The 26,785-nt window shown below is 36.4% G+C and overlaps 1 protein-coding gene across 2 annotated transcripts in view; it reads right to left on the minus strand.

The window, feature by feature from the left end:
* Nucleotides 1-440: 440 nt before the first annotated feature.
* jing (AE binding protein 2 jing) overlaps nucleotides 441-26,785 on the minus strand; it is a 139,479-nt gene continuing 113,134 nt past the window's right edge. For both annotated transcript variants that reach the window (XM_089104888.1, XM_089104889.1), the window contains 3 exons: nucleotides 22,132-22,274; nucleotides 8,115-8,176; nucleotides 441-3,305 (listed from right to left, as the gene is read on the minus strand). In XM_089104888.1, the coding sequence (XP_088961014.1) occupies nucleotides 3,140-3,305; nucleotides 8,115-8,176; nucleotides 22,132-22,274 (371 nt within the window). In that variant the 3' untranslated portion in view covers nucleotides 441-3,139. The remainder of the gene's footprint in view (nucleotides 3,306-8,114; nucleotides 8,177-22,131; nucleotides 22,275-26,785) is intronic.

Here is a 26,785-nt window from a genome sequence, read left to right on the forward strand (position 1 = left end):
GCCATATCTATGGTTTTTTTCTGGGTGGAGCGTTTACAAAAAAAACTTTAAAAAACGCATCAAAAATTTGTTTATATTCATTTTTGCTACGTTTTTTACGAGTCGGACAAACATTTTTTTTTGGGGGGGGAGAGGCTCAAACTCCTCAAAGCCCGCCGCCCCTGGATACGGCCTTGTAACCAATGCATTATTCCTAATAACAGTACCATCTCGGCAAAAAATAAATAAATTATGGATTTTTTAAATAATGAAGCTATGAGCAGCAAGGACTTGCGTTCGACCAATATTTCCAGTCTCAGTTCTTTTGACTCAAGAGGTTGGTGTTTTAGCTCTCAGTGCTTAAATTAAAAAAAAAAAAAAAAAAAAAAAAAAAAAAAAAAAAGAAACAACAACACATCATTGTAACCATTGAATAGAGAAATTCGGACTGTTTTATAGCAAACAGCACAGCACCATCTAGCTCACACCGGCTGCGCCATCTAATTCAATTCTAGATGATGGGAACTAAAAACTTGTAGCTCGGCTGTCCAAAATGTCACTATTATAATATTGCCAGAGACGAGCTCCAAGGCAGGCCCTAGAGCTTGGCAACACATAAACAATGCTTAGCTTCTGATTGCGGACTTCGAAATTTTTAATAAGATTTATTATACCGACTATGATGTTTTATATGAATAAGCTTCTCCATGGCAAATACGGTGTAATTAGAAAATTATCTTGTGACAATATTGGCAATACACGACTCTTTCCATTGGGTTAAATGCTATTTATTCTCTTTTAGAAAACTTGTACCAAGGGAAATCCATGAAACAGTTCATCCACTATCGGTCGCCATGTAGGATATACTTGTGGCAGAGGCAATACCTAAACTAGCACTATTAAACCCTTTTGAAAGGGGGTTTCAATCGACTAGTCGTGGAAAGTTTATAATTGTCATGCCAAGCGACAAGTCATACAGGCTGAGTACCATACTTTTGAAACCCTTTTGAAAGGGGGTTTCAATCGACTAGTCGTGGAAAGTTTATAATTGTCATGCCAAGCGACAAGTCATACAGGCTGAGTACCATACTTAGTTCTAAGTTACGTTCAAATATCTGTTTAGCTCTGACGAGAGTATCAACAATTACATGCTCTAACCCATGCGACTGGAATATTTTAGGATAAGTTGAGCTATATAAAGTGCGTATAGGAAAGAATTGCAGTGCTGAAAACATAGAACACCATAGGGGGATTAGAATTACAGAAATGCATAGACTAACATCGAGATACTGGAGGAATTTAACTACCTTAGATCTCTGATAGATGGTAATGGAAGTAGTTCGAAAGAAGTTCAGAGAAGAACTGCATTCCTACCCGTGCTCACTTCAATTCCTAACCATAATTGAAGCTCCAAATCGAGCTGGAGCAAAGATCCGAATGAACAAAGTCCTTGTCAAATCGGTTTCCTTATCTGAAGTCTTGGACACTGATGCCATCTGAAGCAAGCGAACTCAAAGCATTTGACCCTTCCCTTCAAACATCCTCCGCGTTAGAATAATTGATAGAATGAGCAAGGGAGATCTTCTTGGATTGTGCTTCCAACGCCTTGAGAGCAATAAAATAATCGAGAGATTACGGGTATGACACATTTCACAACTAACTCCGATCATTTAATGCATTAACTAACAAAAAAACTCTTTTCCTTCAACCTCTTCCCAGTTGTAAGAAGCGCAAAGGGGGCCAACGCAAGACCCGGCTTTCTGTGTGAAAACTGCCCTTGAAAACCAAGGAGGATGCCATTTCGGTTGATGATTGTACGAAAACTGGCTTGAAATCAAAATGGAAGGAACCCAGGAGAAATAGGTTTCGATCTTGGAAAAATTATTGGACCGCATGGAAAGCTCGCAGCTGCTGTCTTAACCCAAATACAAGAAAGGATACTAGATAATATATTAATATTATCCACAACTGTTTTCGAAGCCTTATATCCAAATAGCCTTTTTTCCCAGCTTTCTTTCTTTTTTCACTATCATTAAATACGCCTTTCAACGCAAGATGTGTTTTCTATACCATTAGCCTGCTTACTCCAACCAAACCTAGGTGTTTTAAGTACTTACTCTTTTAAACTAACTTTAGGACGCAGTCGTTCTTTATAATGAGATCACGAATCTTGCTCTACAGAATCAACACTCAGACTTGTAGACAGGAATATTTGTCAAAAAAGCTTCGTTTCAAGAGCAACCTCCTTGCGGAACTACCTCTCAGGCCAGGTCTAACCCAAAACGATATCAAAACTTTTTACAAAGAACTTCAATCGTTTAGAAAGAAAAGACCCTAAATGTCGAGACTAAAGTTAAATAATTGATGTCGCCATGGATGAATGATATATACCTGAGAAGAGGAGTAAGTTGCTCAGTCCTTCCATGTACAGAATAACACCATCTATAATGTGGAATAATGTAAATTTAATTATGAAACAATTGTTTTTAGAATTTAAGGGATTTTTCAGAACTGAAGGAACAAAACTGAAATTATTGGTCAAGACCGCAAGATCAGAATCTAAGCTAATATACGGATAAAATATAGTACCATTAGGCAGACCATTACTAGGATTGGTCGTAACTGAGAAAAGTTAATTACAGCGCCTCCCTCCCGACTCAAATATAAGCAAAAATTCCCCAGCCGCGGCACCATTAGGGCATTAAAAACAAAGAAAACCTATCAATATTATTCATCAAGGATATACTGAGCCTTCCAATAGTTATTTATAATCACAAGTTAAAATTTGTTTAGCTATTTGTTTCATCAAATCTACGGAGAGTAAATGGGAAAGCAAATATTTTGCAAGAAAATGATTGGTTAAATAAAGAAAAAGGACTGATCCCATTGGTCAAGTTGGGAAACCAGCCAGACCAGTGGCAGTGATTTGTTTTTTGACTCAGGGTCAATTACGCACTAAAAAATCACAATAAAATACGCAAAAAAAGATATTGCTACGCAAAGTGCAGGCAAGAGTATCTCCAAACTAATAAGAAATTAAAAAAGGAAAAAGTCTATAGTAGCAACATCTTTCATGACGAATTCACGTAAATCCGTTACAAAAAAAAACCTATTTCACAGCACTTTTTGCCTAAAATGCACTAATTTCACTTATTTTCCATTAAGTTAAAGGAGCATCGTCCAGTTTCGGCCGTTTACGATTTTGAGAAGAAGATTGAGGCTTAGCGGCTATTAAGATTTTTTGACGAAAAACAGCAGGAATTCGGCTTAAATTCACCAGTTTTTCTTTTGGCACACAATGGCAAGACACCCATTCTTCAGAAAACCTGAAAATAAATATTGTTTTTGAAAAAAAAAGTACTAAACAAGCAACAAACCAATAGCGCAAGAAAATAGTTCAAAGTCAAGTAGCATTTCCCAGCATAAATTACAAAAACTAAATAAAACAAAAAATTACTGAATAAAATACTAAATCAGTTCAGAACAAAATAGTCCTTGCCTTAGGGCAAAAAATATTTTCGCACATGATTAATTGTTATGCATGGCCCATTAAGTTTATATAGCACTCCTCGATAACTGAATTACGGAACTGATTTATTGACATATTAAACGGACAAAACACGCATATGTAAAATAACAAAAGTATAGCTGTTGTCGGTTCCAGCCCGCTACGTAGACGTTGTCAACGTTCTGAAAGAGTATAGGCACATTCACAATGATATTTACATATTACTAATACTGAAATTTAGATAGCGCTATTTTATTATAGGCCAATCGGATTTTTTTTAATAGAATTCTCCGATCGGCTGAAAAATTACACTACAAATTCTGATTGGCTTAAATTAACACTAGCTAAAGTTTGGTATTAGTAAAATATGACTATGGATGGGCCTTATATGAAACCGATGAGAACAAGAACCTAAAAAAACCTAAAAGTTACACAAAGAACCTAAAAAAACGCACAAAAAATTTGTTTATATCCATTTGTGTTATGCTTTTCCGAGTCAGACAAACCTTTCGGGGGGTTCAAACTATCTAGCCTCCCCCCTCCCCCCTCCGATACGGCCTTGGTGGTACTAGTAGTTTTTAATTCCTATTTTCCCCGCATTCAACGGCCAACATTTCCCCAACATTCAGTATTCGTCCGTCTCTCGACTCTCTCTTTAAAGCTGAGATCTGTAAGATACTGGTTCCAGACTTTTTGAGCTTTAAATTTGGTGAGAATTGCCTGTACCAAAGAGAGAGATGAAGAGATGGGAAGACGAAATCATTTTACTCACATACACTGAAAGGGGCTTAATTTTTAATTCTCAAGGTATTTGTTTCCTATGAAGCAAGCGATTATGTGACAAGCCTGCAGCTGTAACTTAAACCACAAGGACAAGATACTTTTATCTCAGGTCTGTCCATTCACCGAACCAGAATTTAGGTATTACATAAAATTTATATTGGAGAAGGATCCAAATCTGCTTATTTCCATCTAAATAAGATGGAAATAAATTTACTTATTAGATGGAAAAATTATTAAAATAAGATGGAAAATTTACTTATCTGATGTATTTTCCATCTAAAAAACTATGCATACTCAATGGTCGCTCGGTAGTTCAGTATGTGATAGAACTCAATTTTAGCTATAGAATAATAGTAAAATATAGAATGTAATTGTATTTCCCATAAATATTGATATACCAAATCAGTCCAAGAAATAAGGGTCGATTGACAATCCTCGTTTACTTTTGATCTAAAATCCAATTTCAACAGCATTTTTGAAAGTTCAAATTTAGATTTCGAATATTTCTTGATCCATTTAATTTTTTTTTCTTTTTCTTTAAGAGAACGATTTTAGGTCACAGCATATACCTTACAATCCTTTCGATAATTCCAAAGTAGGACAAAACATCTAACGCCTTCAACAACATTACCAAAGAACGTTGGTAACGAGTTTAGGTCATCGCATATACCTTGCAATTCTTTCGACATTTACAAATTAGGATAAAACATCTAACGCTTTCAACATTACCAAAGAACGTTGGTAATGAGTTTAGGTCACAGTATATACCTTACAATCCTTTCGATAATTTCCAAAGTAGGATAAAACATCTAAGGCCTTCAACAAAATTACCAAAGAACTTTGGGAATGAGTTTAGGTCACAGCATATGCCTTACAATCCTTTCGATAATTTATAAATTAGGACAAAACATCTAACGCCTTCAACGACATTACCAAAGAACGTTGGTAATGTCTAAATTCTTTGAACGCTACAAAAACAACTTATATATTCGCTTGTTTATTACTATTATTAGCTCAAGACCATTGGATGGTGTTATTAGAGAAAGCAACCCACCCTCTTGAATTGATACAACTGGTTTTGAACGAATTCCACATGAATATCAAATCCCTACAATGGTAATAGGGGTGTATGTAGCAAATGATATTTAACAATGAAATACACCGACTGAATAACCTAACCTCAATAACCATAATAATTCATTATAATCTAACCATAGATATCTTACATCTCTATACACACGGCCAAAAAAGCAAGGAATGGTGGTGTTCGATTTCGTCTTTTCTGACATAAAGGGATTTCCACAACTTCTACGAAGGGATCGAGATTATAGCAACCGCTTTATCAATCGCCACAACCCTTTTGGTGTTAGCAAAGAGAAAATTCAGCCCTGAACCGACATCAGCTAATAAAAAAGAGTGAAGATTGGCCATGATTACAAAAATACAGAATGAAAGTGGCCATAAGAATAATGAAAAAAAAAATCAGTCACCGAATCTGAATTTATTTCACAAGCACACAACATTAGACATTAATCCCATTTAGTGTCAAAACATCGAAATAGAATTGCACTTTTTCTTTATAAAAGAGAATTGACATTATTACTGGGGAGCGGGATGGGGAGTAACTACCATTGTATATAAATATAATACAGTATAATCATTCCCTATCTCAACCATTATACAAAGCCGGACCGAGATAAAACTGTTCCGGATATCGTTTGAACAAATATTAAACTAAGGGAAACTCAATTTTTTCCTGGGTATACAAGTTAGATTTCTCTTGAGCGAGAAGATTGGTTTCACCTCTGTAACTCTAAATTATCAAGAATATCATTTTAAATTAATTTATTCCAATACATATATAAAAATCGATAATAAGTAGTGCAATGTTATTATTAAATGTTTTTAGGATTTACAAGTAGGTTTCGAAGTCTCGAGTTGGTTTCTCAAAGGTATTTTGAGAAAGTTTCTGCAAAAATACATTATCCAGGGAAATATACACTGGACCGCTGATGGAACATTAAATGGGAGGAGCCGTTTGTACGCGCCGAGAATGTAGTAGCCAAAAATCACTGAACAGTGATCTTACTGTATATTATTTATATACAGTGGTAACTACATACAATTAGAGCTTCATAATACACAATTTAGAATTACACAGCTATAAATAACAGGACGTGAAATAAAACCGCAATACAGGATTCGCAAGGAGAACATTTATAACTATTTTCAGATTCTCAAATGGAATTACAGAGGTTTTTTTTTGTTTTTTTTTGTCTCATTTCAATGAAAAATCCTGTCATTTAAACTAGAAAATTCAACACAAAATACAGTAGCGTCAACGTGAACAAAGTTCATTTTTCCGTCATTTTCTAGGAATAATTAATCCAGTGTAATTGAAACCAAGTATGTTTCAGCGTCTTCATTAATTGACTTCTAGTTTAGTCAAGAAGAAAATGAAGAGTTGCAGCAATATCAAGAGCAGTGTCAAAATGGGTAAGTAGCGAAGGATGCATAGAGGCTTGCCTTCCTGCCGCATCACTAGTTTATTCTTCCTTGCAACCCCCAAGCCAAAACATCGTAAACTACCAGGCAATTGCTTGGTCGCCTTTTGGAATACTTCCAAAATGGCTTTGATCTTCTTAAAAGCCTTCCAAAATTTCATTTACGTTGGAACGGCTGTTTCATATTCTAATTGACCATATTCTAATCCAGCACTGTTGCTGGATTTCTGTTTAATTTCCCTTTTCCTTACCAATATACTGTGTAGGTTACAGCCTACACAGTACCACTTACTAATTCATAAAATCCAAGATGAGTTTTATATCAACGAGTTTAGAAAAGAGCATACCAGCATAACGAAAAAATGGACTCTTGTCAGTACACGCCCTAAAATATATGCTTTATTCGATGAATTTTGTGATCTATAATAAAGGTGAAAATATTTGGATAATATTCATCCAATCCTATGGGCAAGTGGCACTCATCAAGGGTCAATTTGTTGAACACCCTCTAGATGACAAGCACAGCGTCTGGAGTCAGAGCAAGAATACAGTTATCTCATATTTTGGTTCATTTTCAGTTTTTATCGAATTACAGTATACTGAGGTGAATTATACGCAACAGTAAAAAATATCCTAGTACTCTTCTTTCTTTTAAGAGGAAGGGGGGGGTCATAAGGGCTGAAGCCTAATTAGAAGATTTAGCTCTGGAGGTAGGTTGACTTCGGAAAAATGCGTCATCCCTTCCCATTGAAGTGTGATCCAAAATCCATTTTCAATTATGCACCTGTTATGAATAAATGATAAATTCCTAAACTTTTTAACGAAAATCCTCTCTATCATTAAGCATTCATATTTCAAGTTTCATTAAGTCTTTCAGATTAAAAAGGAGGCAATAAAATAATACATGAAACATTTTAAATGCAGTATTCTTTTAAAAGCATAGAAAGAAAAAAGAACAAAAGAAGAAGGGATCATTTATTGCTCAGAATCTTGTAACTCATCACGACCTCTAGGTTTTATCTTAGAACTTTACAAAGAACCTTAAAGAACTTAAGAAACTGGATTATCCAGAACTTTTATACACTCTGAAACTCCTTTTATACACCCTGAAACTTCTGAAAACCCAGAGTCTCGCAGAAAACTCCTAGAGGTTCAACAATAAAATATGAGCTATAATGAACTATGATGAAAGCTAAGAACCCTGACGGTTTTACCTACATTACACAAATTTGTGCTGAGGTTCATGGAAATATGTAATTGATCCCAAAGGTTCCTCAAGATTAATAAGTAGAAATGTAGGTCTGGAAAAATGTTTCTATTAGAAAAAAAAAAACACTTACAAATCCGGTGACCATCTGATAAGTACTTCCTCTTCCTTCCTAGACTTCCTCCGACAAATTACCTGTAGAAAAAAGTAAATAAATACTTCAAATACTACAAAGTAGTATTTGTTGGAATTCATGAAAAATCAGATTCTCACAATATTTTTTTTTTTTTTTGTCCAAAAGATTTATGATTCGACATATCAGCAAAAAAGATGGCTTCTTAAGCCCTTTTCCTGACGTCAAATTGACGACAGGAAAAGGCAGGTTGAGACTGCATTGTCACCGGAACCACTTTATATAATTAGTCTTTTTTTGAATTTATTATTGAACAAGTAATAACTATTGTAAATAAAAAAATAGCCTCAGTTACAAACACAAAGCTCTTGTGCTGCATCCTACAGATTTTACTCCAAAAAATAATATATATTATATATATATTGGGAGTGAGTATATGCTTGTGAGTGTTAAAAGAGAAATTGATTTGTGGGTTGATTGAGGTGAGTGTCGGTATATGAAAGGAAACATGATGAATAATAGAGTATGAGTGTGGGATTCCTTTAAGTTCCCTGCAAAAATATATTATCTTTAGAATGTTGATTAATTGTTTAGTAGGGGTGGGGGAGGGGATAAGGAGTCAGAGTTTATTCCCCCGAGGAAGTGTATTAGTGTATAAGTAGTTGAAGTGTCCCTTTTTTTCGGGTCATCCCAAACACGCTAATATGCGTCGGGACCTATTTTGATATCGTTAGAATTATATCTAGTTTTGTTAGTATTATATGGAGATTTCTATGTTTTTTTTGGGACCCATTTATTAATAATATTTAAATATATATAGTAATTCTAGAGTCTCAAACTGATCAACAATAAAAGTTGTTCATAACATCAAAAAATAAATTCTTCGAGACTATTACGTATTTCTGAAAACAAAATAATTTTAGAAAAATTAAGAAGGCTACTGCACAAGAGTTAGGACACGCTTCCAAAAAGAAAACGTTACTTAAACCAAAAATTATTTTTTATAAAAAAACAATGATCTATTTGAATCTTTTTAGAGACAAAGCAATCTCAACATTTTCCAAAACTCGTATGTGAGGAAAGAGCCGCAGGGGCCAGCTTTGATAGCATCTTCCTTGGGCTGCGATATTTTTTTTTTCGAGGAAGGCAAATTATAAATATCCAATTTTTCAAAAATTCAATACAGCCTACCCTTCAGAAGGTAAACATTTTTTATTTCCTGGAATATATGTGGAATTTACAACAACCAAGTCATGTTTTTAAACCTTGTAATTAAAAGATAAAAAAAAACTTTATGCGCATATAAGTTTTACTTCCATTAAAAAATTATATCATATTAATGGCGAATTTGACATGATTAAGACTGCTATAATAAAGCGATTACTAGAAAATTCAATTTACTTTACAAAAATAAATATAGGTTTTACACCATGAGTCATAGCCCATCGACACGTTGTGGATTAGTCTGATTGGTCAAAAAGTTCGGGGGAGTAGTCACTCCATCATCTCGGAATCACCTTCTTCTCCTTTTTTGCTATGAACAAGTGTATTTTCAGTCGCCTTTAAATAACAAATTAATTCTGAAGTGCGTCATTAAAGTCTTAATTGACTCATTAAAAACTATTACTAGTGTCAATAAATGATAATTAAACAACCACTTCATGAGGTCATGCCTCACTTTTTTCTTCCTTCCACAGACTGCCTGCAAAAAGTAAATAAATGAATAAAATGAAACAAATATTTGTGATGACTGCAAATAAATTAGCATACATTACCTCAACTTCTCCTGGGCCATCGGAGGCACACAGAAATACATTAAATAATTAAAAAATAAATAATAATGATTTATTTACCCATCATCTACAAAAAGATTACAGTGGAGCAAGTAAAAATAAAAGGAACAAACTTAACGCACCAATAAAAAGACACTTAGATTATTATTGGACAAAAATATCGTCAATTCAGTATCACTTTTATCTCAGACTTACGGATTCTCGACAACTCTGTGACTGGATTCATGGTTCCAAATTTTTCGAGACGGGAATTTCAGTACCGATTAAGAATAAACAATAGGACTTAGCATATCTAAAACAGCGCTTATTAATTTTATCTATATCACTCTCGGCAAGTAGATCAGACGCACCGGCGAGGTAAATAACATGAGGTTGGCACACTGAACGATAAATTGAAGCAAGTGATTTCCTGGATTTCAGATAAATTGAGGCAATATATATATATATATATATATATATATATATATATATATATATATATATATATATATATATACATATATATATATATATAGGTACTTGTTAAATAAACGAGAAACAATCGAGAATTTGTTAAGCGAAAACTAGTCAAGCAGCTTCTTTTCCTTTGGCAAGCTAAGCAAACAGGGGATTTCTCACTCCGTGAACCATATTTAAACTTTAGTTGTATTTAATATATGCTATGCTTTGACCACACTTTTCGTACAGCCTACTGTTTGAAATACGGTCAGTCAGCCGGGTACCCAGTACAATCCATAGGTAATTTCTATATATAATTTCTTAAACCACATTGCCTGACATAACATAAAGAAAGAAAAACGAGCAAAAATGGGGTTTTTAAAGGCCAAATGAAAATACTGACAAAACAAAACAAAGCGAATATTTCAACTGGACAAACGCCTCTCTTCTTCAGCGCGAAACGAAAAAATATATTCAATGAGATTGCCGAAGAAAAAACCAACAAAAGAAAACGCGGAAAGTCAATGTGAAAAAAAAACCAGCAAAACAACAAAAAACCAATGAAAAACCAAAAAATCAAAAGATGAATAAACTTCAATAATTCAAAAATTATAAGAATTAGAACCAAATATCTAACAACCATAAAAGTGAGTGATTCACCAATATCCGCGATTTGCAAAAAAATCCAAAAATTTGAACTGCCGACGACGGATAGGCTACTAGCGAATAACTGAGAAATAAAAGAAAAACAGTCATTCACTCAAAACAAGCCGTACCAGCAATTGAATGAGTTTGAGAACTATGTCATCTGATTTCTGATTTTAATAATTGCGTTCCTTGCAGACACTCTTTGAGACCTAAGGGGTTGTTGACGTGTCTGATAATGTGATTGGGAAAGTGGTACAAGGTTTATATCTGGGACTACTAAAGTATCGGTGTTGGGGTTCCACCCCTGTTTCTTTTCCTTTCAGATAAATGACCTGTCTTCGTTTTCTTAATTACATTTGCTTATAGTATAATTTCAAAAGACAGGTTAAATTCTCGTTGTTAAGTTAGAGGTGTCGCAATAAGTAAGCTTTGAACCAAGTTCTATTTTTGTACTTCCTGGTTTGGGAGTCATTGAAAGATAAATCTAAGAGGTCGAATTGGGTTTGAATGGGGAAGTAGCTGATTGGCTGGGCCAAGCGGAGGTCCACCCATATGAGCAGTTGTGTGAAAAATATTATTTTTTTTTAGTGTGCGCTTAGACCCCGTTCGGGGATATAGATTTATGTGGGATTAGTGTAATCTTTTTGGAAGAATACAAGTATTATATTTTCTACAAACTATGTACTAGTTTTCGTAACCCAGGCTGGGTAGGAATTGAGCTACAAGATACCATCATTATTATATTGACATGGAGGTTTGCCACCTACAAGGAGAGAGTTAAGAGATTTTCTAGCCGTAACCCAAGGCGGGTACATTTGGCTTTAGAAAGTGGCCATTTGACCACTCGATCGCGTTATCATACCCTGGGACAGGGTATACTGTAAATCGGGTAGTACCAAACCCGATATTTGCATAACCGGTGTGGTAAATGCGGGAATCAAATTATAATTTGGGGTCGGGGCTTTCCCCTCCAATAAGTGGTGACACCCGTATATCACCACGCCAGTGGCGTTGTGGCCTATCGATATAACACTGGTGGCAAAATACCACGAACATTGGTGGGAGCCAGAAAAGTTATTATCAGTAAATCCGATAGACCCGGAACCGTTGGAGTAAGCGCGGGAATCCCATTAACATTTGGGCCGACAAGGAGTTATCCCTCTCGAGTAAGTGGCATAGCAACCTTTTTGTGCCATTTTTGCATCAATAAGTGGTGACCCCCGTACTTACACCCCAATAAGTGGCGGCAGCAAGAAACGGAGCTATCAACAGCACTGATAGTAAAAGATTTCCGCGTTTTCGAAGAGGCAAGTAATTTAGCCTACAAGAGTAGCATATTGTGGTTATATATATAAAATATTGCAAAGAGAATTTTTTTTTATCCGGGCTGTACCTAGTCGGATAACAATAACTAATAAAAGTTAAGAATCAATAGATCACGCGAATAATTAACTTGTAAGACAAGAGGCTGCGCCGCCCACGTAGAATCGGCAAATTAAAAGGAAACAATTTTTCACGAAAGGATAAAAAGAGACATTGATAAAAGGATTTTCGTTTGGACGGAAGACGTTAAGTAAACCTTGAAATAATGGCGGACAAACGGAGAATTGAGACAAGATTTACCACGGTAAAACAAAAATCGAATTCAGAAACACAATTGTATGCGACTCCCGCTGGAAATACCCTAAGAAAAACACCATCAGATAGAACCATATATCACTCAACAGGTGAAATAGACATTTCTGAGACGGGTGAAGAGGAAATCTTCAAAACAAACTCAGTAATAGAGCGATCCCCGGTACGAACCAGGGAAGAAGAAAAAGTCTAAGGCAACTTCAGATAGGATTATTCCCAGATAGAGAAACCCAGACAAAAGAAACAGTGGCTATATAAAACTCACTATATGAAAGGACGAATAAAACAAAACCAACTCACCCTTCAGATGAAGTACAAAATGTAGGGGAGTTGAGGGTAAAAGGAAATATAATTATAGAACGAATAGAATCAGAAAACGAATTAAGAGAATATAAAACAGAGAGAATCATAGTAGGCCAACCAGAAGTACAGAAGTACATGCACCAGAAGTACATGCTCAATTTCCAGCAGGGGCTCGTGAAAGAGTACTCAAATAGATACAACAAAACAAATATTAAATTTCATGAAGGAAAAGAGAAGTAGCCAGAGAAAAAAGGAGGAGGAAGATAGAAAAGAAAGAGAGAAAGATAGACAAGAAAGAGAGAAAGAGAGGATAGCTAGAGAGCAGAGAGAAGATAATATTAGAATAGATAGAGAACGAAAGGAAGAGGCCGATAGGATAGCCAGAGAACGAAAAGAGGAGGGAGATAGAATAGAAAGAGAGAAAGAGAGGATAGCCAGAGAACGAAAGGAGGAGGAAGATAGAGAACAAAGAGAAAGAGATAGAGTAGCCAAAGAAAAAAAGGAGGAGGCGGACAGGGAGGAAAGGAAAGACATAATGGAAATGATTGCAGGAAAGAAATTCCCAAGAGCCTCAGAAATCGTCTACAATAGAGATAATGCAGGCAGTAAACCTTCAATCAATGAAAGAAAATGAAGATGTACATTTATACATATGCAATTTTGAAAAAACCGCGGAAATACGCGGATTACCGAGAGAAAATTGGGTGACAAGAATACAGCCCCCGCTTAACTACAAAGCACAAATTGCATATAAAGCATTACCAATGGACTACTCAAAAGATCTTGAAAGACTAAAACGAGCCATTTTTGAAAAGTTTCAACTCTCCCCTGAGTTTCAAAGTTTCAAAGGAGATTTAGAAGCGAAAGAAAACGAGACAACGAAACTTATAAAGAATTCGGGTGCAAATTGAAAGATATATGTTTAAAATGGCTAGAGTTAGAAAACTATAGAATGTTAGAAGACCCGGAAGAAATAAAAGAAAAGAAGGAAATAATAGATAAAACAGTAATGGAATAATTTTTAGAAAATACCCACAGAGAATTGAAAATATATTTGAAAGAAAAGAACCCAAAAACAAGTGAAGAAATGGCAAATAGGTGGACCGAAATAAGAGAGGAAGTTGAGGAGACAGACATATTTCAATATAGAGAGTATAACAAAAATAAGCACTGTAAACCAGCACAAGGAGAACAACCCTGGTATGACTGAGTTACTACGGCGCATTATGAATGAAATTGTTCCTGTCCACAACACCAATAACCACATAAAACGACCGTCTGAGCCATGGCTAATCATAAAAGAAAAAGATGCGCATTTGTAGAGGTGCATGAGATATACGGATAATTGAAAGGGGAAGTAGTCGAAATGGCAATCGATTCCTGCAGTGACCAAACCTATGTGTGAACTGGCCTAATTCATAGAACGGAGATAGACCATAAAATAACATTACAACATTATGTTATTATGGAGACAAGCACCCATGCCCGTCTGCTTGGGTAAGAATAGAAATTGCAAAGAAGGACGGTATGGTCCAGAGAAAAACGATAAAAGTAGGCTTAGTACCTACCCTAGCAGAGGATGTTTTAGTAGGAGGAGACTTTGGAGATATCGGAAATCTCCTATCGTTAAAAGCGACTTCTTTAAAGTGGGAAAATTACAAAATTACACTACGACGGAAAAATATAATACTCCGTTAACTGCGGGGGGAGGTGGACCGGCCCATAAAACAAATGGGGAGGCTGTCAAGGCCGTATGCAGGGGGGGGGGGGGTTTACCGGGTTTGAACCCCCCCCCCCCGAAATTTTTGACCGAGTCTAAAATAAGTCGAAAATTATTAAAACCTAGGTAAAAAACAGTAAAATTAGTCGAAAACTGAGTAAAAAATTAGTAACCCCCCCCCCCCCGAAAAAAATCCTGGATCCGCCCTTGGAGTCTGTGCCACCCTGTCGGAAAAATGAAATACTTGATACGCGTGTTCAAAATATTGATAATCCACAAAACTGGGATGCGGAAGTAAAAAGACCACAAAATATTGAAAATAAGACGCGCGAGAATGATTTTTTTGGAAAATTTCCAGAAAATGGAAAACTTGAGAACACTTTTAATGAATAAGAGACACTAACAAGTACAGGCCAAAATGAAGCGCTGATTGTACCAGAGAATAAGGAGACGAAATTTATTGTACACGCTTTTCCTCAAAAAAATCGAGAAATTTTAGTACAATATGAAAAACCAAATGACGTAATTTATCTCCCATTTGATAACGACCTGTTTGTTTCTGTGGTAGGAATAAGAAGACTAAAAGAGATAAAAATTTGATTAAACGGAGATACAATAAAGCCAAGTAGTCAAAGGTGGTGGACCCTGCAGTCCAAATCAGATTTAAGAAGGATTTATTATATTGTGAGAATGACAAAATTGAGAAAAGTAGAGATGAAAAGAGGAGTATAAAAAAGAGACAGAATTTAGAGATCCATCCTGCAGTGGCGAAAAATAAAATGTTGGATGGGCTTTGCCTTGGTAACAAAACTAAAGGGGGGGTAAAGAGGTCAAAGGCCCATGGGGAATAAAACAAGATGGTTACAAAATAGAGATGAATGACCTACAACGGGTTGGGGGAAAGTCGGGATATATGGAATGTCGAGTCGGATTGGAAAAATTTGGAAAGGAATCTGAGACTAGTTTTATCAACTCAAAAGAGGGTTTGTTCCATTATGAGGGGGAGGAATCCCTTGGGGAAGATCCCCTGCGGGAAGACATAAAAGATAGCCCTTTTCCTCAATGCACAACTGGCGGACAAGTTGTGATCCCTTTACCGAGATTTTGCCTTTCTGATCTGGAGTCCTTGGGGGATACTCTCTCCCAGTCACTTCATACTTCACCCAACCGTTGTCCAGTAACCCTATTCATAGTTGTTATTCTTCATGGGAACCGACAATTATTTCCAGCAAATTGTATTCAGTGGGAGATGTATCTAAGTTTCATCTTCAATTAGCAGCAACGCATATTCTGCATTTAATTATCCCAGGGGAGGGAACCCAGAAAAAAGGCGATTCATGGTTCGCTCAAAATTTTACTTCATTCCCAGTACCCTTATCGTTTTCACAAGCCTTTGCATTTTCGGCCATAGATTATCTGAAATTATGCCAAGGGGAAATTTATTTTTAGATTGAGATGTGGGGTTGTTTCCACAGATGGAAATTAAGAGGCTAGTGCAGCCAATTTTTCATGATGGCTGGCATCATCACATGTCCCAGAAACGGATTCTCTGCTCCTCTCAACTATAAATTCGTGAGAGTTAGAAATTTTTTTTGTTTTTATTGTGCTCCGCACAATCGTTTTCTACGAAGCTTGGGGACTTCAATTTTCAAAACCTAATGTGGAGGCTATACGATTTAGACCATGGTAGTCCTACATTAGAGACGTGTCGATGACGACCGATCCAGAGCCAAGCGGTGGAAGTAGTAGCACAGACACTGGTAGAAGAGAGAAGGGAAATGGATTTTGTAAAGTTGAAGTTAAGTGTTTATGTCTGTAAGGGTGGACCAAGGTAGCGCGTGGGCGGTAATTTATCTTACAGGGGGAGGTGTTGGGGTTCCACCTCTGTTTCTTTTCCTTTCAGATAAATGACCTGTCTTCATTTTCTTAATTACATTTGCTTATAGTATAATTTCAAAAGCCAGGTTAAATTCTCGTTGTTAAGTTAGAGGTGTCGCAATAAGTAAGCTTTGAACCAAGTTCTATTTTTGTACTTCCTGGTTTGGGAGTCATTGAAAGATAAATCTAAGAGGTCGAATTGGGTTTGAATGGGGATGTAGCTGATTGGCTGGGCCAAGCGGAGGTCCACCCATATGAGCAGTTGTGTGAAAAATATTTTTTTTAGTGTGCGCTTAGACCCCGTTCGGGGATATAGATTTATGTGGGATTATTGTGACCCTTTTGGAAAAATACAAGTTAGATATTTTCTACAAACTAGGCACTAGTTTCCGTAACCCAGGCAGGGTAGGAATAGAGCTACGAGGTACCGTCATTATTATATTGACAGGGAGGTTTGTTACCTTTAAGGAGAGAGTTAAGAGATTTTCGAGCCGTAACCCAAGGCGGGTACATTTGGCTTTAGAAAGTGGCCATTTGACCACTCGATCGTGTTATCATACCCGGGGACAGGGTATACTGTAAATCGGGTAGTACCAAACCCGATATTTACGGAACCGTTGGGGTAAGAGCGGGAATCCCACTAACATTTGGGCCGACAAGGGGTTCTCCCTTTCGAGTAAGTGGCATAGTAACCTTTTTGTGCCATTTTTGCATCAATAAGTGGCGACACCCGTACTTAAACCCTAATATTCGGCTTTTCTTTTAAGAAAACCGAAATACGACTCATTTATTCTTAAATCACCTGAATTCCTGTTCAAAGCTAGACGTAAATGTTGGTATTTAATAAATTTCAACAACTTCTCTGTAGTGCTGGACAATACCTTTGTCATGCAAAATTAGGCTAGCTTGATTAAATAAAATAGTATGGTCTGGATTTTCAAAAATGTACTCTGCAAGGGCAGAGTCAAAATTTTCTGTTTCATTGAAAGCCCATATTTCTGTCTATAAAAAATGCCTCTATAATGGAAGTAAAAAAAGTTCTGTTAAAAAGGGCTATAAGTGAAAGAAGTGTCTGATTCGAAAGAGTAGATTTTTCTGATATAGATGGGTTAGAACTAAGTTTATGCTCCAAAATCAGTTCGGCCTTTTGAGGATTGCTTTACCTTGGAAACGAAACTTGCTTTACCTTGGAAACGAAATCAGCAGAATTTTTAATATAGGATTTTTGAGCCTGAATTGTGGGCGAAATGCAACGGATAAGAATTTCCCTTTTTTTTGCTGTAGGAGAATTAAAAGAAGAAACAATGGGTCGAAGTGGATTACCGGGATTATGAATTTTAGGAAGACCATAAAAACGAGGGGAGGTACCCCCGCGTGGGTAAAACCTTTTGTACAATTGATCTGTGATTTCACCTTTTCCTTTTAGATAAGAAAGCTCTTTTCGGACTTCCTGGACAAATTTTTCTGTGGGATCGGTAGCTAATTGTTCATATGTGTTAGAATCATTTAAAATTTCCCTGACTTTGCTGTCGTAATCATCTGAATCTAATACAACAACGTTATTGCCTTTATCGGCTTTTGTAATAATCCTGGAATTATCTTTATCTAGTGAGCGTAAGACTAAGTAAGTGCGTAAGAGCGTTAGACTGAATATTGACCGAAGTGACACCTAAGCAGGCCAGTGATAACAGAAGGCACAGAATAATCGAGTGATACGAACGCATATGACCTTTTGGTCGAACGTGTCAAACCCCAAACAACATATACAAGGTGTCCCCAGCCCAAAGAAAAATAAAAGAAGAGAAATAAAAATAATAGTATGAAAAGTAAATACAAACAGTGAAAAACCAAAACAATACAGACTTTAATCATAACTTGAAAATATATATACTATTAATTAGTATAGAATTCACTATTTCACAGTCGAATAATTTATAAATGTACATTCTGATTAGCATGAATCATGAATTCATTGTTACAGAAAAAAATAACTTCCACAAAAGGTTCAATAAAATAAAAGTCTTTTCGAATATCTAGCTCCAGAATATTCAAACCATAAAGGAACAAAAAATAGACCTAAACGTAGCCTAAGCTACTAAACAGTCAACATTTTTACTACAAAATTATGCGATTCAGTATTCATGCTTATTTTCTCATGACAAAAAGAGGATAGGGGCGATTGTCCCCACCCCTCAATTTTTTGCCCTCCCCCTTTTGTGTGCATTTACATTCCAAAAAGCCCCCCGCCTCAAATTTCAAAAAATATTTTTTTCTCGCATCTTCATTGAAAAAATCCTTGCACCCCCCCCCCCCCGCATTTTTGTGAATTAGTTACCCCAAAGGAATGTGCTCTACACACAAAATGCTAAATGCTAGCAATATCCAGCTCGTAATAGAGTAAATAGAGGTATTATTCTCCAAGAGAAGTTAAGACTACTGTTTTTTTTCTAATCGTGGCGTATATTCCCAAGCTATAAGTTTTAAAAACCGTTCAGAATGTTCAAAACATCGACGCTCTCAAAGGCAAAGCGTATATCAGACACTCTCAAAAGAGATCAAGCAATGACACCTCAAGCAATGACATTTTCATCAGCAATGAATCTGTTCAAAATCACTCACTATAGACTAGTATCGATTGGGATGAGAAATTTTTCACTATCTCTTGCTCAAAAACTACCTTAGATAATTTATCTTTTAACTGTAAAATCGAAGCCCTTTTGAAATGGCCGAAATACTGCAAGGAAGAAAAAGAGAAATTGGAGTTGCCATTTCAATTCAGAATGTACTTTCATTCTGGACACACTTCTTCGTTCTTCTAAAAATGCCATTAAGAAGAAAATCGATGATTATAGTAAATTATTCTGAATGCAAGTTTCGACTAAGATGTTATTTTTTCTGTTTGCAATATTTCAACGATTAGCTTTAATGCCGTAGTTAAATCCATTGTTTGTAGGATGTTCCGAAATGAGCCAGCACTATTCAGCACCATGTTGTAATTTTTCTGACCTTTTGGATTAAGGTTCCCCGAAAAAAGATGGTTTACGCAAAGCTTCCAAAGCTTAATTGCATCCACTAGTAAAATAATCAGGATACTAAATAGAACGCTTTATTGGGGGAATTTTGTACAACTCGGAATTTTTATTTTGCTAATTTTTATATTTTCAATTTGCTTAGCGTTCTATCAGAAAATATTGTCGCAATTGATAATTCGACAGGGGGGTTCATGCTTCTCGGATTTTGGTCCCGTTACATATATTCCTTTACAAAAACAAACCCTAATAAAGTAGACGCAGCTTGAAGGCGTTTAAACAACAACATAAATATGTGTTAACAGCAATATTATTGTTCGAAACAAATTTATGTGGATTGGATACCGTGTGAAGAACTATGTAAAATTACTATACAAGACCTCGGTAAACAAAGCCGTAGTTAGATACTGTGAGAGTATTCTTCCCCTCCTAGCCAAAAAAAAACATTGAACTAGCCCAACACAAGATACAGTTTGAAAAAAAAATCGGTCCAATTTTTAAAACACTATCTTGGTCCAATAGTTAGATGGCAGATATGTCGTTACACTGTACTGTCAACAAAACATTAAAATCGGGACAACGGATCAGGGTTGCTACTCCTAGTGATTTACCACAATTTCTAATGATTTTTTTATATTGCGTAAACAAAAAAAAACACTAAATCAGCACATAAATCACTCAGTTATTGCAGAAAATCACTAAATCAACCAAGAAATCATTAAAATCTAGTGATTTTTTCCCCGGGTTGTAACTCTGCAAAGGATGCTAGCAGTGAGAGCTTTCACAAAATAGACATAACTTTAAATTAATTTTGATGCTTCTTTCATACAGCTTGAACAATTTTACGGGAAAAAAATTAATTACGAGAATATTTGATCTGGCTTCGCAAGAGTAATTATTTAGCAATGAGTACAATTTAAATTAAGAGTACAAGACACATGCCATTTTTCGAAAGCATTGTCACTTCAACGAGGTCGAAGCCGAGACCAAGTCCATTGATTTTTAATTAAAATCAAGTAGTTGCGGGCATCAAGCCATGGCTAATTGTAGAAAAAGCCAAGACACATAGTCCAAGTGCTCACGGCTTTGTGTACCTAAAGGTGAGTTCACAATGAAATTTTATTAATGCTCGAATTAGCTAGTACTAATTCAAACCAATCAGAACATTCGGTACTTTTGCATCATGCGGGCCTCTCGGGTTAACTACTATAAAGTAGGCAATGACAAAACCCGTTTTTGACATGTTTACCGCTATGAATTAGGCAATGATAGCGTGCTTTTCATTGTGTATACGATATTAAACCATGTTTTTTTTTTGGGTTTAGGGGGGGGGGGAAGGTACCTAGGTTATGTTTGGTTACGTATTTAATATATGCTATGATTTAACCCCCCCCCTCCCTAATGTGCAAATATATAGCCCAAATTTGTTTCTAAACATTATATATTCATCCTATTTTATTTTATTAGCATTAACCAAACTTGACTTTTTAGAAAGGCCCGCATAATGCAAGAGTACCGAAAATTCTATGAAAAATCTAAAATGGATCAAACTAGCGCTAGTTAATTCTCGTTATTAGTAAATCTCACTGTGAACGGACCTTAAGTTGAATAAGAAAGGTAGAAGACTTACGGAAATCACGTACACCAGTTGGTGTGAGCCACACTATATAAATAATAGACAGCATGATCGTTCTCTATCTCACCCATTATAAAAACCCGTACCGCGACGTAAGTGCTCTGTTTAACGTAGAAACATAAGCGACATTAGACCTTTTCACGGGTAGACAAGTCAGATTTCCCTTGAAGGCGAAACTTGGCTTCAACGTTGGAACACTAAATTTTAAAGAAACCTAATTTTAAATTAATACATTTCAATACATATATGAAAATCTGTAATTAGAAGTGCAATGTTATTATTAGAAGTTTTTAGGAATTACAAGTAGGTTTCGAAGTCTCGAGTTGGTTTCAAAGTCATTTTGAGAAAGTTTCTACCAAAAAATGTCTTCCAGGGTAATTGGACCGCTGACACACACTAACATTAGCAACCCGCTAATGAAAGAGTATGTGGGAGGAGCTGTTTGTACGTACCGAGAATGAAGAGCCAGAAATCGTGTGCGGTGAACTTACTGTTAATTATCTTTATACAGTGGTGTGGGCCAAACGTGGCAAAAATGTGCCAAGCGTTGTGAGGACTGTACAGCGCGTGGCGGAACTGCAGGGCACACATGATACTTCGAAACGTACAAAAGGTGGCGGAAAATGGAGGACCCCTGGGTCGAAAACTAAAGATTAAATATTCTTAAGGCTTTGACCTGATTTCCTCAGAGTGTTCTACTTGAGTGCACACAAACTAAACGGTACAAAAAAAAAGAAAAAAGGAAAAAAAAAGACAAATTCATTTTCTGTAATCACAGAAAGATCTTCCCTTGAAAAATCTTCTGACTCCTACTCCTAAGGTTTCCTTGTTTGCATTTAATTAGAAAAAAGACTTTGAAAACGTTTCTTTTTTAAGTAACCTCACAACATCGCAGTATATACGAATAAAAGAAATAAACAAATGGACATTAACTCACCTCGCTTTTCAATTTAATTGAATCACCGACGAGTTCACAGGTTTGACCTTCGATTAGTACAATTTGAGATTTGTGCTTTATTCTTGCTATAATGGAGGTTATTTTCTGAGCAGCCACGTCATCGAAGAAATCAAGATCGCGTCCTGTAAAATTAACAATTCAAAACTAATTAGAAACCAAGAAATCAATTTCACCAATAAGGTTTTATTTACTGAAAAAGAGAAAAATCAAACTAATGAGAACAATTTCTATCGGCCTTAAAATGGATTATTTCACAAATGAACTAGTACTGTCAATTCCATCTTTTACAAATAAAGCTTAAACTAAAATAATATCTTATAGTTCCCTGAAAAAATATATTTAATTAAACAGCGACTAGTCATGTCTAGGGACACATATCGAGGGACGACATACAGATTGCACCTTTCCATCCAATTAAATTTATTCTCGTGCTCCTGCTGATTGACTCTATGAGGGGGTGGTAGGTCTCCAATGCATTTTATTATTTTATTAAAATTGAGTAAATTCCCTGAACATAAATCAGCTATTTAAAACCGAAGCACATTATTTGCACTTTTGACTTAGATACACCATGTAGGGGAGACTGGGGCATTGTGGACACTTTTTCACAGGATTGCAAATAACTTTTCAGTAAGACTATTTTGCACATCTGATTCTACCAACATTAACTTCAGTATGTTAGCTTTATTTCAGCTATTTACAACAAACTTATACCTCTTAACAGATTCTCATGGGAAGCGATCAAACAAAAAGTGGCAAAAGTGTCCATGTACCTGAAATACTCGTGTGTAATGGACATTTGGTATGGGTATTTCGGATGCTGGTGTCCATTACACCCTGGGTTGCTAAAGTCAAGAGTAGACAACTGAATATTTCTTTCGTGTACATTAAATGTTTCGAATACATATAAAAATCATAACTACTTGATGTCAAATTGGGACAAGTTCACTTGAAAGACAATCTGTTCTGCTTGTCGCATAGTGCCGCCAGTAAAGGATGGAGACCCTATGTTCATTTTTATGCTGGCTCTATCGAATGTAAAAATCTGATCCGTCCGCTTGAACTTCATGAATGGCAAAAGTCTCTTCAAATAGAGTATCTCATACTCGTCTTCCTCCTGAGAAATGATCTCGCCAATTGAGTAGATGGGAATTTCCCCTATTTTTTCCTCAAAGACAAGGACGTAGTCGCCATTTTTCACATCTTCATAGTCGACGTCTTCCACAATCTCTGCATGCATGCTTTCATCATCAGAGTCACTTAATTGGAATTCTTCTTCCATTTCATCCTGACTACTATCTATGTTGTCAAAACTCAAGGCTTTTTTCCCCTTTTTCTTGGTAACTTTTGCCTTGTTACTTCTCACTTTTTTATTTTCTTTGGCCTTTTCTGATCGTTCTGCAAAGTCTTTCATCAGTTGGTTTTTACAGGTGTATCGGTGGCTACAGTGCTTTTGATCCTTTTGCGGTTGGTAGTATTTTTTCTGGCACTGGCTTTAGGGTGAGGGGAAATCTGATCGAGAGAGACATTTAGGGGTACAGGCGCTTCTTCTGGTACTTCGAAACATGCATTAGAAGATGTGCTTGGTTGAGACAGATCATTGTCTTCAGGAATATTAAAACTCCGAGAAGCTGGTTCTGCACGATCAGAGACATGGGAGCTCAAGAATTCGGTATCGGTAAAAATGTCACGGTTGAAGGGATAAAAACTCCAGAAACTCTAAAGCCAGACTGAATATTTTGTGGCGTGAAAGCCTGTGGAAAAGCACTGCCAAGCAGCTCTGCAGTATTATCAATCTTGATAAGCTGACCAGGGTGGTTAAGCATCCATGCATAAGCAGCTCTATTGCAGTGAGCTTTCAGTGGTCCAAAAACAGATCTATCAAGGGGCTGAAGCTTGTGACTTGTATGGGGTGGGAACGTAAGAATTACAATTCCGTTTGATTTCGCATATTCCAGTGATTCTGGACTAATGTGGCTCACATGGTTGTCTATGATCAATAGGACCTTTGAGACAAGATTGCATCGTGTGTGCTTTTGAAAGTGTTTTAGAAATTCAGCAAAGTTTTCAACGGTCATCCACCCGCTTACGTAAGCAGCACCTTTCGTTGCCAGTAGGAGCACCAGAAACCATGCGTTCTTTGAAGTGAACACGCGGAAAGACCATAAAAGGGGGACTTGCTTCACATGTAGTGCTAACAGCACAAAATACTGTTTCAAGTTCACCCCTCTCGGCTGACGTCAGTTGACCTACTTGCTTAGCGCCTTTTGGAGGAATTACTTTCTTAGGTTTCTGCACAGTCGTAGTTGTCAAAAAACTCATTGACTGTTGCTTGATTGAACGCTGTTGCCCGAGCAATGTTCGTAGCCTGAGGAGCACGGATAGACACACCTGGGTTTCTCTTCAGGAATGAAGTAAACCAATCTGCACCTGCAATTTTTTTATTTTCCCAGCTGTCTGGAATCTTTTTCTTGTTCTGTTTTGCAAACTGATAGGCCAGAGCACAACATTGTTTGGGGCTGAGTCCGTAGTTCAGCTTGCTAGCTTTTGTAAGATAATCAGTTAGATTCTTTTCTTCGATTGTACTTAAATTATTTAGTGCCTCTATCAGCTTTAAATGCCTCTGGTTCCTTAGTCAAGTTCATTTAACAACACTTCCTTCCACAGTTCTACCCATCTTATCAGGCTGGCTGTAGGAATGTTGACTTGCATTGATGTTTTCTTTTTGGAAACACCATTGCAAATCATTTTCAAAGCTTCTTTAATTGTCTGCCCGTCTGTTAAACCCCTGGTTGACTTTCTTAGATAAGTTCTTGCCATCTGAAACAGAACAAGCTATTATAATCTGGGTGTGGAGCAGATTTTCCAGCAAGTGGGGCACCATGGACACCCCTGTCCATATTACCCTGGTCATTGTTGTCCATATTACCCCTAAATCAGTTACAATAAAAAATTTAAAACATGTCCACTCCATGAAGTGTCATTTCAAATTGTAGTTACCCAATTCCTAGCTTAAGTAGCACTCTTAAACTTAGCTGAAACACTATCTGTGACTAAATACTACTTGCTGACAATCTTAATACAGTAAAAACCAAGAAATTTACTTTGCCTTTGAAAATTGCAAATTTATTCTCTCAGGAATGAATGTGTAATCCAAGCAACAGAAGCCATTAACCACATGTTTCTACCACTAATGCCACCTATTTTGGCAATATTGCATTTTAATCAGAGTCACCAGGAGTGCATAAGAATGGGGTGTCCATATTACCCGAGTGTCCATAATGCCCCGGTCTCCCCTACAAGGCCATACCCAGGGGAGAAGGTCTGTAACCCCCCTCTCTCCCGAAATGTTTGACTCAAAAACATAACAAAAATGGATATAAACAAATTTTTTATGCGTTCTTTGACGTTTTAGGATACCCCCCCCCCCCCGAAAAAAATCTGAGTACACGGTTCAGAAAAATATTCATGTAAAGAGCAGAACACAGATAAATTTACAGAAAAAGCGTATGGAATTACAGAAAAGTAAGATTATCTATCCTTTTCTCGCTTGTAGAAGAGGCGGAAAAATACAGATTTTGACACCAAAACTATCTTTTTCTTATCTTGAAGGGATAAAAAAGTTATCTTGGCTCACAAATTGACAGGTTATTAACATAATAGAAAAAAAAAAAAAAAAAAAAGATCACTTTTTTTGCCAAATTTATGGGTTACAGCTTGACACCTTTTGAATTGCTACAGACGAATTGGTACTTACGTATTATACGAGAAATAATCGAGACATTACCCGGTTTTCATCCCGGTTAGTTTGCGTTGTATATTGATAAACTAGTGTCTGACCATGGATGGCTATATTTTAATTAAATATTTAGTTGGTATTTTGGTTAGGTAAGAATAGGTATGTTTAGGTTATGTATTTAATATATGCTATGCTTTGTGCCCACCCCACCCCTAATGTGGAAATACACAGCCCAAATTTGTTTCTAAACTATTATATTTTTATCTTACTTAGGTATATTTCATTAGCATTCACCAAACTTCACTTCTCGAATGTTTCTCGTATAATACTTAAGTACCGGTGAATTTCTCAAGATTTGTTTCCACGAATAATTTGCTTTTTTTTCTGTATTTATTTCCCTTTTTAATTTCCGATCTTGGTCTTTCAAACACCCTTTTGGCGAAAGACAAATGAAACGCCAAGGGTACTTGTATGATAAACCCTCTACCGCTAAGTAGTTCATTCATTAACGCATTACAGAACCGTTTTTTTTTGTTAGTTTCTTTCAGCTTAGCGTGTGAGAAGGCAGAGAGAAGTGACAGAATAGAGGGATATAACGTGGGTTATATATTTGCACATTAGGGGGGGGGGGGGGTAAAGTATTGGACAGCGTGAAGTTAGAAAACAATTATTACTACATAATATGCAGAATAATTGTGTCTAACACGTTAGGCATGCAGAGCCGCTATACTCCCCCCCCCCCTAATGTACAAATATACTTCATTTGGACTGAGCGTCAGAAAAAACATAATAGAAGAATGTTAGGAAGGGGGTATATCATACAAGTACAACATCTAACTAGGGGGGGGGGCAAGAGGAACGGCTGTCCCCTGGTACAACCTATGGGGAGGGGGG

This window comes from Artemia sp. Qi Xiang Cuo, chromosome 19 (genome assembly GCF_049724085.1).
Source record: "Artemia sp. Qi Xiang Cuo chromosome 19, ASM4972408v1, whole genome shotgun sequence".
Classification (NCBI taxonomy): domain Eukaryota; kingdom Metazoa; phylum Arthropoda; class Branchiopoda; order Anostraca; family Artemiidae; genus Artemia; species Artemia sp. Qi Xiang Cuo.